General features: G+C 34.2%; 1 protein-coding gene across 1 annotated transcript in view; it reads right to left on the bottom strand.

The window, feature by feature from the left end:
* Positions 1-17066, bottom strand: part of CDH9 (cadherin 9, type 2 (T1-cadherin)) — a 175678-nt gene that overhangs the window by 5916 nt on the left and 152696 nt on the right. Inside the window, exons 8-9 of the mRNA XM_011987408.1 lie at positions 4286-4422; positions 3690-3811 (exon numbers count right to left, since the gene is read on the bottom strand). Coding sequence (XP_011842798.1) covers positions 3690-3811; positions 4286-4422 — 259 coding nt within the window. The remainder of the gene's footprint in view (positions 1-3689; positions 3812-4285; positions 4423-17066) is intronic.

The raw sequence follows: 17066 nt of genomic DNA, 5'->3' as shown, positions 1-17066 counted from the left end.
CTTAAATCCATGTATTTGTGCTTTAAATACATCACAAAAACAAAGCAACAAAACAAAATAAATGCCATTTAAAGAAAATTAGGCCAATGCCTTATTTTTTATGGTTTTGTCTTAGGTAACTTATTTAGTTAAGAGTGAATGACACCCAGTAAGCCCAATGGTTTGCAAGGCATCTTAATGCATTATTGCCTTATACCTGGCCAGCTTAAAGAAAAATTCAATCCCTGCAATACCTATCCTCTTTTGATATTGTTGAAAGGCACAGCCCATTTTATTATTAATTGATGAGCAATCCGTTACATCCACTAGAAAATAATTCTTCAAAGGATGAGTACATAGAAGATGCATTTTTTAAAACACCAATGCTTAGCGCAATCACTCCTATATATTAACATTATTAATATATTTTTAAAATAATAAATCAATTTGTCATGTGCTATCAGAAAGAAAATGATTTTGAAGCTATGGATACCATTACTACAACTTAACTATTTTATTTAAATTGCTTGCTTTTCCTTTAATAGTATTTGCAAAGACAGATATACAAAGAAATACTTTTAAGATTTTGCACAATCAATGTTGAAGTTTCAAAATTAGAACACCTCTTGGCTGAGCTAGTGTAAATAAATAAGAAGTGTGCCCTAATGGAATATGGAACAGCCAACTATGGGTTGGGCAAAAAAAATTTCACTGAGCATTTTATAGTGGAAAAAACACTGAGCTACACATTTGGGTGCCTCCCATCTGTGTGATTTGAAATCACAGTCATTTAATTACTCTGATTTTAACGTTCTGTTCTACTAAAACAAACAGGTTTCATAGTCTAACATTATGTGGTGAACAGTTATTGAAATTCACAATAGTTTAAGCTTTCCATTATTTCACTGTATACCTTTTATAACCATACTAACATACATACTCACTAGTCAGTGCTACTTTCACTTTAATTTTATATTAATGATAATTATATCATTTTGACAGGGTGATATGTAACTGTATTTTTAATAAAGTCCTTTTGAAAGTGTACAATTATTAACAAAAAATTAATAAACTTTTCTTTTTAGAAAATTGGAACATAAGAAAATAATTATATAAGATCTAATATTTTGCTCAACCTTCTGTTCCTAAATAGCAATAACAAATCTGACTTTTAGTAATAATTTAAATCATAAAAAGTTGGTCTTTTAATTATATGATATTTGAGGTCTTGAAATTATTGGATGGGCTTTGTATAAGTATATTTTTTGAGGATATACATATACTTAATATCCATTTTATTTTTAACTTGGTTAAATTCAATGAGTAATATGTATTAAATAATTATAATTAGTTAATATCAATTATACTTAATTTTTATAAAATATTAGCATATAATATATCAATAACACACATGAATCAGTAAAAGATAAGCATACTAATAGCTATGTGAGTAAAGAATATTTATAGGTGATTGTAGTTTGACTTGTGCTCCCCCAAAAGATCTGTTCAAGTCCTAAATCCCAGTACCTGTGAATGTGACTTATTTGGAAATAGGCTCTTTGCAGATAAAATCAAGTTAAAATAAGATCATTCTAAATTAGAGAGGACTCTAATTCAATGACTGGAGTCTTCATAAGAAGAAGCAAATTTGGACACAGAAACAGATACAGGAAGAATGCCATGAAATGATGGAGAGAGATATTGGAGTAATTGGCGTCCACAAGCCAAAAGATGTCAAGGATGGCTGGCAAGCTCATGAAGCTAGAAAGTGCCAAGGGAGGATAGTCTCCTAGAGCTTTTAGAGAGAGTACAGCCCTGTTGCATGTTGATTTTATACTTCCAGCCTCCAAAACTATGAGAAATAAAATTCTGTATTTTAAGTCATTCTGTTTGTGGTAATTTGTCATGGCAACCTTTGGAACTAATACAGCTGTAAATTATTTTTAAGTCCATGTTTGTATGAAAAAAAATGTTTGGCCTTAATGAGTTCACAAGAATTCACACTAAAAGTGTTATGAGAAATTTACATATTGGCAGATATTTAAAATCTAGGGTTGCCAAATACGTAGGCAATCATAGGTATTTGGTGGGAATATCACCTAGTTTATGACAGATTTGGAGAAGTATTCGGGAACATTTATTAATATTTATAGATATAATTTAATTATTCCTACTTTGAGAATTATATCAAAGGAAAGTAGTACCAGGTGGTAAACAAGCAAAATATACTACAGTGCTCATTATAGTATGACTGGGGTACTGCTAGGGTAACATTTTGTGAAACCAAATTTCCATTAAGAAGGAAGTAATTGAATAAGTAATATGTAACTATGCTATGAAAATTAAGCATCAAATTCAAAAAAATCATTTACTAAACTGACATGCCCATTGTATGTTGCAAAATAAAGAGGAAAAGTAAATTTTTATCCAAATAGCTATGTAACAATTTCATGTTATTACAAACAAAAATCTCATTTGTATTTTTGTATATGTAGGTGGAATGTGTTATGTATCTCTGTCTTAGTCAGCTGGGATGCCATAACAATTCCACACACACTTAATGGCTTAAACAACAGAAATGCATTTTCTCACAGTTCTGGAAAATGTAAGGTTGAGATCTAGAGGCTAGTGTGGTTGACTTCTGGTGAGGGCTTGCTAATATTAATAGCTGCCTTCTCCCTGAGTGCTCTTATGTGGTTTTTCCTTGGTCCATGAATTCAGGGACAGGGAGAAAGGGAGAGCATGAGCTCTCTGTTATTTCTTCTTTGTATGCTAATCCTATCAGATCAGGATCTATCCCCTTGTAACCTCACTTCATCTTAATGACTTCATTGAAACACCATCTCCAAATACAATGACACTAGGGTTGCATTTTCAAGATTTGAATTTGGAGGAGGGCCACAAACATTCAGTTCATAATATTCTCTAATAGAAGAAAAACTGTATTTTAGATTATTTTCTACCTTAAGGAGACATGATGGAATTATAGATGATTCTTAACATCCACCTATTTTATCTTCAAAGTAGTTAACTAAATGGTTAAGTTAATTTTGGTAAAATGTATGCAGTTACTGTTATAGAAAAATACTATTTTTTTGTCAAAAATGAGCATATTCTGCATTTACTTAGAATTACTTTATATACATTTGAAAGAATTACTTTGTAAAAAGACTTCATAATTCTTTTACATACAAATCTACTTCATTTCAATGATATGAAACTTTAAAGTTTAAAACTTACAAAATATCACTCATATCAAAATCTCCTAAAACTATTAAAAGTGGCAAAATGTAATCAAGAAAACAATGATTATGATTACCTTTATAGTAACATGAAACAATTTCATTTTCATACTTCATGTGTTATTTAATGATATATTTTCATTCTATTAGTGAAGATAACTCAGCATAAGCATAATTATGAATGTACGTAACAGCTTCTACATATGTGATACTCACTATAAACCTAGTATATAAATTAAAACATATGTTATAATATTCCCTACTATATTATTGATTACATTATAAAAACATTTTTAAATGGCTTTTTTAGAAATCACTGTGAGTTCTTTGTTAAGGATAAATAAATGGTGGACAAGAAGTATTGACAATAGTTTGCACAAAAGAAATCCTGCAAATAAAGTGATGTAATGTCATTTGACTTTGTAAAGAGAAAATATATTCTTTTAAGTTTTTAATGATTTTATTTACCTGCCCAGGTTTTGCATTTTCACAAACAAATGTTTCATAATACATGGCAAATTCCGGAGCATGGTCATTTATATCTAGAATTCTGATGAAGACAGGGATGTGGCTACTTTGTTTTGGGTTATCTGCAACGAGAACATGTGTAAGATTTCAGTCTCATTTACACAGAAGCAGTGAAACCACTCACCCATTTGTAGCTTAGCAACAGATCCTTTTTGTGGTGTTCACTTTCTCAATTGGGCTGCTGATGAATATCTCAGCTCTCTTACATGGTCCAAATGAAAAGCACAATGAAATTGAGGAAAACATAATTGAGAATGAGGTATTATTTGTAATAGATAATTTTCTTAGATTATTTTTATGAGGTTAAATTATATTTCTCTCTTATATAAGGTGTAAAAGAAAAGCAAATTTGAAATGAATGAATTATTTGATAATCCTTAAAAATAATTTAAAAATATGTTGACATTCTAAGCCATTTCTCTAAGATCTTGCTAAGGATACAATCATACCACTCAAGAAAATGAGTCTAGCTAGTGCTATTATTTTACCACTTTGATGAAAGACGGTGTGTTCAGGTAGATGTAGCTCTGACTTACTTATTTCTGTGGCTGTAACAGTGATGTTATGCCAAGGAGATGATTCTCGGTCAAGGGCTTTCAAAGTGAAAATAGAGCCATTTTCTGAGTGGATGCCGAAAATACGGTCCATATCAGTATGCCGATCAACAGAGTACCTGGTAGAAGAGACTCATAAATCCAGCATTCTTCTAAGGTTACTAGTTCTACTCTTTCTTAAAGTTATAGGTAATTTCCACAATGATCTGACAAATACATGAAATGTAAAATGCTAACAACTTTCTTGAATTTTTATTTTATGGAATTGTTATTTGAACAATTTCATATATTTGACTCTTTCCACTTACTATTCCACAGCCATGTGTACTTTAGAACTGTTATTTATGCACATGTATCCTGGTGGCAGCTGTTAAAGTGAGTTCTTAAGTATCACTTGGTTCACTTATCCTATCATAGGCCTACCGCAGTGCTTGAGACACATTAAACAGTAATGTTAAACTTGACTGAGCCAATAGTAATGAATACATCGAAAGTATGTTAAAAAATACATAACTGTGTCCCGAGTCCTCTATAAGCAAATATCGAGAAGGCTATTATAAAATACGTTGCTCTTGAATGGCTTTTTATTCAAGGAACATCCAGCTGAATCAAGGGCTTCCTCTAATCTATCCTTCCAACTTATTTCAAATCAAAATGAAATGTCATATCGCCACAGAGTTCTGTGACTTTCTCATCAGGGCTGTATGCGGAAGACGCCATTGTAAGCTTTGTAGCACTCTGCAGTTGGCCAAATAATATCTCTTCTCCCTAAGATGTCTATACCTTACTCCCCAGAACCTGTGAAGATGTTCTTTTACACAGCAAAAGTAATTTTGCAGATGTCATTCAGGTTCAAAACACTGAAACAGAGAATTACCCTGATTATCAAGGCGTGCCTAGTTTAATCCTATGAGCCCTTAAAAGTGGAATAGGAAGACCAGGCGCCGTGGCTCACGCCTGTAATCCCAAAACTTTGGGAGGTAGAGGTGAGTGGATCATCTGAAGTCAGGAGTTCGAGACCAGTCTGACCAACATGGTGAAACCCCGTCTCTACTAAAAATACAAAAATTACCCGGGCATGGTGGCGGGCACCTGTAGTCCCAGTTACTCAGGGGCCTGAGGCAAGAGAATCTCTTGAACCCCAGAGGCAGAGGTTGCAGTGACCTGAGATGGCTCCACTGCACTTCATCCTGCGTGACAGAGTGAGACTCCCTCTCAAAAATAAACAAACAAACAAACAAAGTGAAATGGGAAGGCAGAAAATTGGTTTAGAGAGATGAAACAGAAGAAAAAAAGAGAACAGATTTGAAGAATGAGAAATACTTGACCCATTGTCGCTAGCTTTAAAGCTGAAGGAATGGAGCCGCAAACCAACAAACAATGAACATAGGCAGCCTCTAGAAACTGCGAGTAGTCCTTAAGCTGACATCCAGCAAGGAAACAGGGGCCTCGCCCATACAACTGCAAGGACTTGAAATCTGCTCACAACCTAAATGATCCAGAAAGCAATTCCCTGCCTAGAATATACAGAAAGAAATATGGCCCTGTTCACACCACCACCTTGACTTCGCCCAGTGAGACACATACTGAACTTCTGATGTACAGAAATTCAGACCTATCTGTAAGATAATAATACATTGGTAGTATTTTTTTGTGGCAGCAATAGAAATCTAATATATCCTTAAAAGATAAATTTTTGAAAAGATTAATTTATATGAAAGTCCTTCAGTTACATCAGACCATGTTATGCCATACTAGCTTTTTTTTTTTTTTAAACATCTTTTTGAGATTTCTGTTGCGGTCTTTAATTGAGCCATGTCAGAAAGTGAGTGCTTCTCAAACATTAACATTTAAATGAATCACATAAGAATCCTGTTAAAAACAGAGTTTGATTCAGTAGGTCTGGGGTGGGAGCTGAGATTGTGCGTTTTAAACAAACTCTTAGATGAATCCTATGCTGTAGCTCCACAGGCTAGGTTTTATATAGCAGTTTTAGACTACGGGATAAAGTGATTAGAATAAGAACAGAAACAGGAAAAGCAATGAAGGACAATTAACAGGCTAATCAGCCTCTGGTGTAGTCCTCATTTTTCTAGGTATCTTATTAAATGCATCTTATCTTATTACGAGTTCCTTTTTGATCAAGTGTATTGGAAAATTACAGTTCCCACTATAAATCTTAAATATATTCACACTTTGGCACTGGCCTTGGCAAACATAAGTAATAGATATTTAGGTTTTATTTTATTTATTTTTATTTTTATTTTTATTTTTTGTTTGAGACGGAGTCTCGCTCTGTCGCCCAGGCTGGAGTGCAGTGTGGAACGATCTCGGTTCACTGCAAGCTCTGCCTCCCGAGTTCTCGCCATTCTCCTGCCTCAGCCTCCCGAGTAGCTGGGACTACAGGCGCCCGCCACCTCGCCCGGCTAGTTTTTTGTATTTTTAGTGGAGACGGGGTTTCATCGTGTTAGCCAGGATGGTCTCGATCTCCTGACCTTGTGATCCTCCTGCCTCGGCCTCCGAAAGTGCTGGGATTACATGGCGTGAGCCACCGCGCCCAGCCGATATTTAGGTTTTAAAACGTTATGAAGTATTGGCAATTTTTAAATTATTGGGTGAACATACATTAACATAAATTGTATGACTTTTTTGTCTGAACTGTTTATTAAAAGACATACTGCTTAATCTATTGTTTAAGCATTATGCTGAACTTCAGGGATCTATTAAGTGAACGGGTCTGATCATAATTTTAACAATTTAATATAGTACATGAAGATACTTGCTTAATTTATTTTCTGCCAAATTTTATAAAACGATTATTGCAGAGTCATAAACACTGCTTCAAAAAGAGTATTTGGTCCTTTGGAAAAAAAGTTATCGGGTGTCATCTCAATCATGGAATGGCTATAAAACTTATATAGCTGGTCTCAGGTTTTACCTCACTCCCTGTACATGGAACCACTTCAGTCATCTCTGTTTTGTCATTTAGCAGGACAACGCACAACAGAAGTACATGCAAATGACAGTATTCCCTCAGTTTTTCAATAATCATTATTGTAATCTTTTCACATGGTGTTATGAAAAGAATTTAGGCACTTAAAATACACTCATTTGACATAGGATCACTGCCCAAGATTAGCCTACATTTCTTGGGTGGGAAGTCCTAAGGGGATAAAGGAGAAATAGAAACCTAGATATAAAAATGTATAATAATGCACAACAGCATACATACATATATACATATATAGAGATATATTTTTTTTTCTAGAAGCAAATGTCATACTGGCTTTTAGCCAACAATTCTTTGTCAGATTATTTTCAGAGATAGATCTGATTTGCAAAATCACAATGTAGTAAAATTGAGCATGCAAGTCACATTGAAATTTTTCTTTTAAACCTCTATTTCCAGTTGTGCTAACATGAAACAAAATATTATGTTTCCTACCTATAGGTTCCAACCCTCTTACAATTCCTGATGTGGGCTTTACTGACATTGGGACCAAATCACTATTAAAAGGTTTTTGAGAGAAAAGCAAATAAAATCACTGGAACTACAAAAATATTTTATTTTCCTTAGCTACACAAATTTTGCTTATGAATAAAAATAAACCTAAAATGTACACAAAGAAAGTGGAAGCAAAAGAACATAACTACAGCAGTGCATTCAATGAAGCTCAATTCATAATATTCACCTGTTAATATTTCTCTCTATTGTTGGAAAGGTCAATAGTTAACCATTACCTGCTTATATCTGAATAGATCTGGGATTTCTTCCTACTGTTTGCATTGAAGATCAAAGAGGAAAATAAAATTTCCTTTTGTGCTCATTGCTAGTTGCCCTAGTGTTTAGCCTAGAGATTTCGATGATATTTCTATGACTGAGAAATAGCTAACAATTGCAACATGATAAAAATCAAGCTTTGATACACTTGTACATTTTTTTCAGGATCAAAATAGATTTAGGCTTCTGGCCACCTTACTCTTAGGTACAACCTTGAAAGACACTATTTTCACGTTAAGAATTCATGAAGGAAACTCATAGACGATACAGAAATAGCTCACTTTTAACTTTGACAGTGCCAACTTCCAGGTCTACGTTCAAATTTTTGTTTCCAGTGCAAATGATGTCTCACAATTTGTCAAAGTTCAGGGATAAATTTCATTTATTTAGCAGCCAAACTTCTATTTTCACCCAAAATGGGACATTCTGATTTACTTATTAATAATAAATACACTGGATTACCACAAATGACCAGAAAGAGCCTGATAAACCCTTAATACAGAACAAAGCTATCTCTATGTTCCAGCAGATGGCCTACTCTAACAACAATATTTTATTGATTCCCCCTGCATTGAATTTTGAACAATCAGTTTAAAAAGGCCATTGTCATAATTTTTTGTATGAATACTTTCTGCAGAGATAGGATCCAATCATATAGGGATCAAATAACATGTGAAAGAGAGCTCAGGGGCTCTCTTCCCGTGGAAGCTGAACTCTGCTTTTCATTTTTCTTATTTGCTTTACATTTTTGTGTTCTATCATTAAAAGTCAAGCATGTATCAGATATCTATATTTTTACCTAGCATAAATAATCTAAACTCAATTACAGACACCAGAACGAATGAGTAATATGCAGAAATATGTCAAGAATTCATTCCTTTTTCTCTACTAGATTCCATATATTTCTTCCACTGACTAAGTCAATTGAGCTAGAACATCATTTGGTTTTTACTTCTCAGCTACTGCTTTCCAGAAACATGTTCCTCATAGCTGTGGTCTAGCCAACCTTCATTACACCTCAAAAATGAATGTTGAGTATTAGCTGTACAATGATATTATTTACAATTTCATTTGAAAAATTAGTTCAAATATTTTTTGCAGAGATTCATGATATTCTTGTTAGATTATTATTATTTTACTTTTTGCAATAAAATCAAGCAAATATGAGAGAAGCCCTACTATACGAATGCACTTCCACATTTATTCCAGTTTGTTTTGAAGTCATGGACATTTTATTGAGGCATAATTAAATCCCTCACCAGAAAGTTTGTTTTGTTGCTTTTCAATTCCATAGCAGTAGAAAGTAACTTTTAAAAATCATTGAACTTTAAATACGTTAAGCATAAAATAGGTGTAAAATGAGGCAACATGTTCTTTCAGATCTTGTAAAGCTATAATCAACCCCACAACTTTGGAGATCCATGATTACTAATGAGGTGAAGCAGAGCTGACAACAGCTGCTAATTGTAACCATAATCTCATGTTGCAAGTGGCAGATGTATTTCAGAAAATATATTTGATGAACAGATTTAATCGTGGATGAGAATTAGTTCCCAATCTTTCCCTGGAAAAATGTTTCTCTGTGATGCTTATCATAGCCTATTTCTGCTCTGAGATCAGTCATCCTTCTAAATTTGATCTTCGCAAACAAAACAGTCCCATGTTACAATGTTGCATTCTTGTTGAATTATTGCTGATTTTTCTTCACACTATAATTGGCTATCTAAAGCTTTTTCGCACACATTTTAAATGCTAGCAGGAACCATCCTCTATGCTATGCTTTCCGGTATGGCCTTATAAATTGGCAGAATTGGTAGTACTATCTGAAGAATACAATTTGAGATTAATTTCTCTCAATATTTTCCCTCTCCCTACAATAATTCTTGAGATGTTACAGGTTAAATTATAATTGATTATCTCTAGGACTTGAGTACCCTATACAAAACAGAGATTTCTGGAGGACCTTTAAACTGAACTTTTTTAAAGCCATTTTTTAAACACTGGGAAGCAAGGGTGCAAATTTTACTATCGGTCTTTGAATGAGAAATTTTACTTTTGAAATTATGTCTGTGGGAAATTGTCAGATATAGGAGAGGTTTTATATACACACATGAAAATTATCATATATAGGGGAGATTTTATATACATACACACCAAGTATATGTGTGTATGTAAAGATCGAATATATCTCTAATCTAAATATTTATTTATGATGTATAATATATATGATAGTATATTATTTATACAATAGAATTTAAGAGTTTTAATGTCATTAGAAAATAAAATTTTAAAAATCTATGGACATATATGTATAACCAATTCAATCATATATAAGTGAGATAGCAGATTGACAAAGTGTATGAAAAAAATGGAATATTTGGTGGAAAGCAGTTAAATAACACTAGAATATCTATGGAGGAGAGAATCATGGTTGTCTTATGGGCTACAGAATTTCTTGTGTCATCCATGTCCTTTAAAATGAATTACTACAATTATGTCAGCAGGGATATGTTTAAAAATATTTTCCCCTAAATTCCTCTTTTGGCAAACATGTATACAGGTGCTGGATTTACCATACTACTAAAACACAAAAAATCAGAAAAAATACATTAAACAATAATTCTTAAAGTACCGGACATAAGAAAATAAGACAATCACCCCTGAGAGAAGGGAAATAAATGAGGTAATCCCTAAAACTTTCCCATTGTGCTGTCTGAATAGGGTTTTCATAATGCAGGACATGGGGACAGAGATGGAGTTTGCCAATCTCCCTGAGTTGAGCAGGGAAATTAATGTGGCTAAAGTTTGCAGGAAGAAGTAACAGAGAGAGCTACAGAAATCTAGAGAGAATCTCATTCAGCTCTTCGGCTGACTACCTATGACAATATGAGTGGAAACAGGAAACAAGAAATGCCAGAGGTAACTAATCACAAGGATTAGAGGGAGAAAAATTATGAACTGTGAATGGAGCTAGTCTTCATCAGGCAAAGTAGAAAACCTCGTAATTTGCAAGACTTTTCGTAGACTACTCAGAAAGATACTACTTGATTAATGGGGCAAAATTAGTCCTAGATTAAGGTTTGCTACAAAACCAAGATTCAAAAGAATTAAGCTGTTTTAAGAAATCTAATCTTCTATCAGAGCAAAACTCAGTAATATTTATTAAAATATGAAGCTGTTTAGCTTCACATGGTAAAACTCACAATGTCTGTAATCCAATCAGAAATTACAGCCAGGGAAAGAAGAAGAAAGATGTGAATGCAAAGAAAAATATATTAATTAAAAACAGCCCCCAAAGACACCATTGATATAATTAAATATGATATTTTAAATGTTAATCAGCATGCTAGAGAGACACATTTTTAAAAGCATATATGTGGCCAGGTGCGGTGGCTCACGCCTGTAATCCCAGCACTTTGGGAGCCCGAGGCGGCGGATCATGATGTCAGGAGATCGAGACCATTCTGGCTAACACGGTGAAACCCCGTCTCTACTAAAAGTGCAAAAAATTAGCCGGGCATGGTGGCAGGTGCCTGTAGTTCCAGCTACTTGGGAGGCTGAGGCAGAAGAATGACATGAACCCGGGAGGCGGAGCTTGCAGTGAGCCGAAATCACGCCACTGCACTCCAGCCTGGGAGACAGCCAGACTCCGTCTCAAAACAAAACAAAACAAAACAAAAAAACAAAAAACAGAACAAAACAAACAAAATATATGTATGTCTTAATATATATAATATGTATATAATATGTGTGCTATATTAAAGAACACTTGAAGAAAAGACTACAGATCTAAGATTCAAAAAAACTCTGGATGAAATTAAAGCAGATAAGATGTTGAAGAAAAAAAAAATAGTGAACTTGAAGGCATATATATATGTATATATGCCTTAATATATAAAATATGTATACCACTTTAAGGAACTCTTTTTTTCTCCTTCTATAGTTATTACTTTTCTGCTTCCTTTTATTGCCTAACCTCATTTTTAAAAACTTCATTTTTTTTAATTACAAAAGTAATATACACCTCAGAAAACTTGGAAAACCAAGAGCTCAAAGGAAGAACATCCACAGTTGAAAGATTATTAACATTGTAGGGTATATTCTTACATTATTTTTCTAATACTGTACTTTTTTCTGTGACAAATATGGTATTATTCAGTTTATATATATCTCATAGTGCACATTACATATTGTGATATATTGGCAACATCTTCTCATGTCATTATTTTTGTTCACTTGTTTGCTTCAATGTTATTTTTATGGCTACATAACATGCTATTATATAAATACACCAAAATTTACGTAGCAACTTCATACATTTTCTTACTGCTACTAGAAATTTTATATTTATTGTTTAGTGTTTTGTTTTTTTTTTTTTTAGAAAAGACTACATATCTAAGATTCAAAAATACTCTGGATAAAATTAAAGCAGATAAGATGTTGCAGAAAAAAAAATAGTGAACTTCTTCTCATAATGGAGATGAATAAATTATTTTCTTCTTTTCCTTTTTGCCATTTTGAATAGATTCAAAATGTCATCGAATAGACTCAAAATGACAAAAAGGAAAAGAATGAAAAAAAAAAAAAACAATAAAAACAGAGACCCAGTGAACAGTGATTAAAGGAGAAGAGAGTTGGGCAAAACATATTGAAGAAAAAATGACCACAAATTTTCTACATTTAAGAAAAGGTGTACACTCATATACACTCAGAAATTGAAGAAGCTCAATTAACTCCAAGAGAAAAAAAAGTAAAGCCTACTAGAGTAAGACATGTAATAATTAAACTGCTCAAAACTAGTGACAAATTAAAAGCATAGTGAGAAACAAGTAATGTAACAAAGATAGAAACAAATATAAGGACACAGCAAAATCTTACTGTACTGATAAGAAATGTCCAATCAAAAAGTCTACGTTCAGCAAAAATATTTAAAAAGAGTGATAACAAGCCAAAAAAGAAATGAGATAGAATAAAACATACTGTATTAACCCAAATAAGGCAAACAGTAAGAAAGAAGAAACAAATAAGAGATGGAAAAATCAGAAAACAAACAGCAAAATGATAATTAAATGTAACAGTATGAATAATCATATTAAATATAAGTGGTTTAAACACTTCAATGTAAAGTCACAGAATGTTAAATGAGATGACAATACATGGCCCACCTATGTGTCTGTTAGAGAGATAATGTTTTACCAAAAAATACTGAGTAATTTAAAAAATTGAGTATATTTACTAATATCAGAATATTGTGAAAAGTGCCTATGGCTATACTTAGAAGGAAATTTACATTACTATAATGTACATATTGGAAAAATACCAAGTCTTTAATAAATGACCTCAGCTTGCAAGTCGAAAAACAGAAGAGAACAAATGAAATCCCTAAAAAATAAAGAACAAAAAATAATAAAAGAGAAAAGTATTGTTTAAGAATGTATAAAACCCTCTCTAGACTCCTCCTGTCTAGGCAAGACATCTCTGGAAAAAAGCAGCAGCCCCAGTCAGGGGCTTATAGGTAAAATTCCCATATCCTTGGGACAGAGCACCTGGGGGAAGGGGTGGCTATGGGCACAGCTTCAGTAGATATAAAAGCTCTTGCCTTTCAGCTCAGGAGAGAGCAGCAGATTTCCCAGAATGGCGTTTTTATAAGGGACAGACTGCCTCTTCAAGTGGGTCCCTGACCCCCATGCCTCCTGACTGGGAGACAACTCCCAGCAGGGGTCGACAGACACTCATACAGGAGAGCTCCAGCTGGCATCTGGTGGTTCCTTTCTGGTACAAAGCTTCCAGATGAAGGAACAGGAAGCAATCTTTGCTGTTCTGCAGCCTCCACAGGTGATAATCAGGCAAGATAAACAGCATCTGTGGTGGACCTCCAGCAAACTCCAGCAGACCCATAGCAGAGGCTCCTGACCGTAGAAGAAAGACTAACAGAGAGGAATAGAATCAACATCAACAAAAAGTATATCCACACAACACCACCATCTGTTGATGACCATCATCAAAGACCAAAGGTAGATACGTCCACGAAGATGAGGAATAAACAGTGCAAAAAGGCTGAAATTTCCAAAAACCAGAATGCCTCTTCTCTTCCAAAGGACCACAACTCCTCTCCAGCAAGGGAACAAAACTGGACAGAGAATGAGTTTGACTAATTGACAGAAGTATTGTTCAGGAGGTGGGTAAAACTCCACTGAGTTAAAGAAGCATGTTCTAACCCAATGCACGTTAGCTAAGAACCTTGAAAAAAGGCTAGAGGAATTGCTAAGTAGAATAACCAGTTTAGAGAAAAACATAAATGACCTGATGGAACTGACAAACACAGCATGAGAACTGCATGAAGCATACACAGGTATCAATAGCCGAATCGATCAGATGGAAGAAAGGATAATAGAGGTTGAAGATCAACTTAGTGAAATAAAGCATGAAGACAAGATTAGAGAAAAAAGAATGAAAATGAATGAGCAAAGCCTCTAAAAAACATGGGATTATGTGAAAAGACCAAACCTATATTTGATTGGTGTACCTGAAAGTGACGGGGAGAATAGAACCAAGTTGGAAAACACTCTTCAGGATATTATCCAGGAGAACTTCCCCAACTTAGTAAGACAGGCCAACATTCAAATTCAGGAAATACACAGAACACCACAAAGATACCCCTCGAGAAGAGCAACCCCAAGACACATAATCACCAGCTTCACCAAGGTTGAAATGAAGGAAAAAATGTTAAGGACATCCAGAGAAAAGGTAGGGTTACCCACAAAGGGAAGCCTATCAGACTAACAGCAGAGCTCTCTGTAGAAATTCTACAAGCCAGAAAAGAGTAGGGGCCAATATTCAGCATTCTTAAAGAAAAGAATTTTCAACCCAGAATTTCATATCCAGCCAAACTAAACTTCATAAACAAAGGAGAAATAAAATCCTTTACAAACAAGCAAATGTGAACAGATTTTGTCACCACCAGGCCTGCCTTACAAGAGCTCCGGGAGGAAGAACTAAATATCAAAAGGAAAAATCAGTACCAGCCACTGCAAAAACATACCAAATTGTAAAGGCCATCAACATTATGAAGAAATTGTACCAACTAATGGGCAAAATAACCAGCTAGCTTCATAATGACAGGATAAAATTCACACATAAGAATGCTAACCTTAAATGTAAATGGGCTAAATGCCCCAATTAAAAGACACAGACTGGCAAATTGGATAAAGAGTCAAGACCCATAGGAGTGATGTACTCTGGAGACCCATCTCACATTCAAAGACACATGTAAGCTCAAAATAAAGGATGGAGGAATATTTACCAAGAAAAAGGAAAGCAAAAAAAAATAGCAGGGGTTGCAATCCTAGTCTCTGATAAAACAGACTTTAAACCAATAAAGATCAAAAAAGACAAAGAAGGGCATTACATAATGGTAAAGGGATAAATGCAAAAAGAAGAGCTAACTATTCTAAATATATATACACCCGAAACAGGAGCGCCCGGATTTATAAAGCAAGTACTTAGAGACCTACAAAGGGTCTTAGATTCCCATACAATAATAGCGGGAGACATTAACACACCACAGTTAATATTAGACAGATCAATGAGACAGAAATTTAACAAGGATATTCAGGAACTGAACTCAGCTCTGCACCAAGCAGATCTAAGAGGCATCTACAGAATTCTCCACTCCAAATCTGCAGAGTATACATTCCTCTCAGTACCACATTGCACTTATTCAAAAATTGACCGCATAATTGGAAGTAAAACACTCCTCAGCAAACGCAAAAGAATGTAAATCATAACAGTCTCTCACAACACAATGAAATCAAATTAGAACTCAGGATTAAGAAACTCACTCAAAACCACACAACTACATGGAAACTGAACATCCTGCTCCTGAATGACTACTGGGTAAATAATGAAATGAAGGCAGAAATAAATAAGTTATTTGAAACCAATAAGAACAAAGACACATGTAACAGAATCTCTGGGACACAGCTAAAGCAGTATTTAGAGGGAAAATTATAGCACTAAATGCCCACAGGAGAAAGTGGGAAAGAGCTAAACTTGACACACTACTATCACAATTAAAAGAACTAGAGAAGCAAAAGAAAGCAAATTCAAAAGTTAGCAGAAAACAAGAAATACCTAAGATCAGAGCAAAGCTGAAGGAGATAGAGACATAAAAAATCTCTCAAAAAATCAATTAATTGAAGAGCTGTGTTTTTGAAAAGATTAAAAAATAGATGCCAGACTAATAAAGAAGAGAGAAGAATCAAATAGACACAATAAAAAATGATGAAGGGGATATATCCAGTGATCCCACAAAAATACAAACTACCATTAGAGAATACTATAAAAACTTCTATGCAAATAAACTAAGAAATCTAGAAGAGATTGATAAATTCCTGGACACATACACCCTCCAAAGACTAAACCAGGAAGAAGGTGAATCCCTGAATAGACCAATAACAAATTCTGAAATGCATGCAGCAATTAATAACCTACCAACCATAAAAAGCCCAGGACTAAGCAGATTCACAGCCAAATTCTACCAGAGGTACATAGAGGAGCTGGTATTATTCCTTCTGAAACTATTGCAAACAATAGAAAAAGAGGGAATCCTCCCAACTCATTTTATGAGGCCAGCATCTTTCTGATAACAAAACATGGCAGAGACACAACAAGAAAAAGAAAAATTCAGGCCAATAACTCTGATAAACATTGATGTGAAAATCCTCAATAATATACTGGCAAACTCAATGCAGCAGCACATCAAAAAGCTTATCGATCACGATCAAGTTGGCTTCATCCCTGGGATGCAAGGCTGGCTCAATAAGTACCAATCAATAAAGTAAGCCATCACATAAACAGAACCAAAGACAAAAGCCACACAATTATCTCAACAGATGCAGAAAAGGTCTTCAATAAAATTCAACACCTCTTCATGCTATAAACTTTCAATAAACTAGGTATGGATGGAACGTATCTCAAAAT

The sequence above is a fragment of the Mandrillus leucophaeus genome, unplaced genomic scaffold (genome assembly GCF_000951045.1).
Source record: "Mandrillus leucophaeus isolate KB7577 unplaced genomic scaffold, Mleu.le_1.0 Scaffold31, whole genome shotgun sequence".
In the NCBI taxonomy this organism is placed as follows: Eukaryota; Metazoa; Chordata; class Mammalia; order Primates; family Cercopithecidae; genus Mandrillus; species Mandrillus leucophaeus.
Note: the sequence above shows the minus strand (reverse complement) of the source record. Positions and strands in the feature narration are given on the sequence as shown.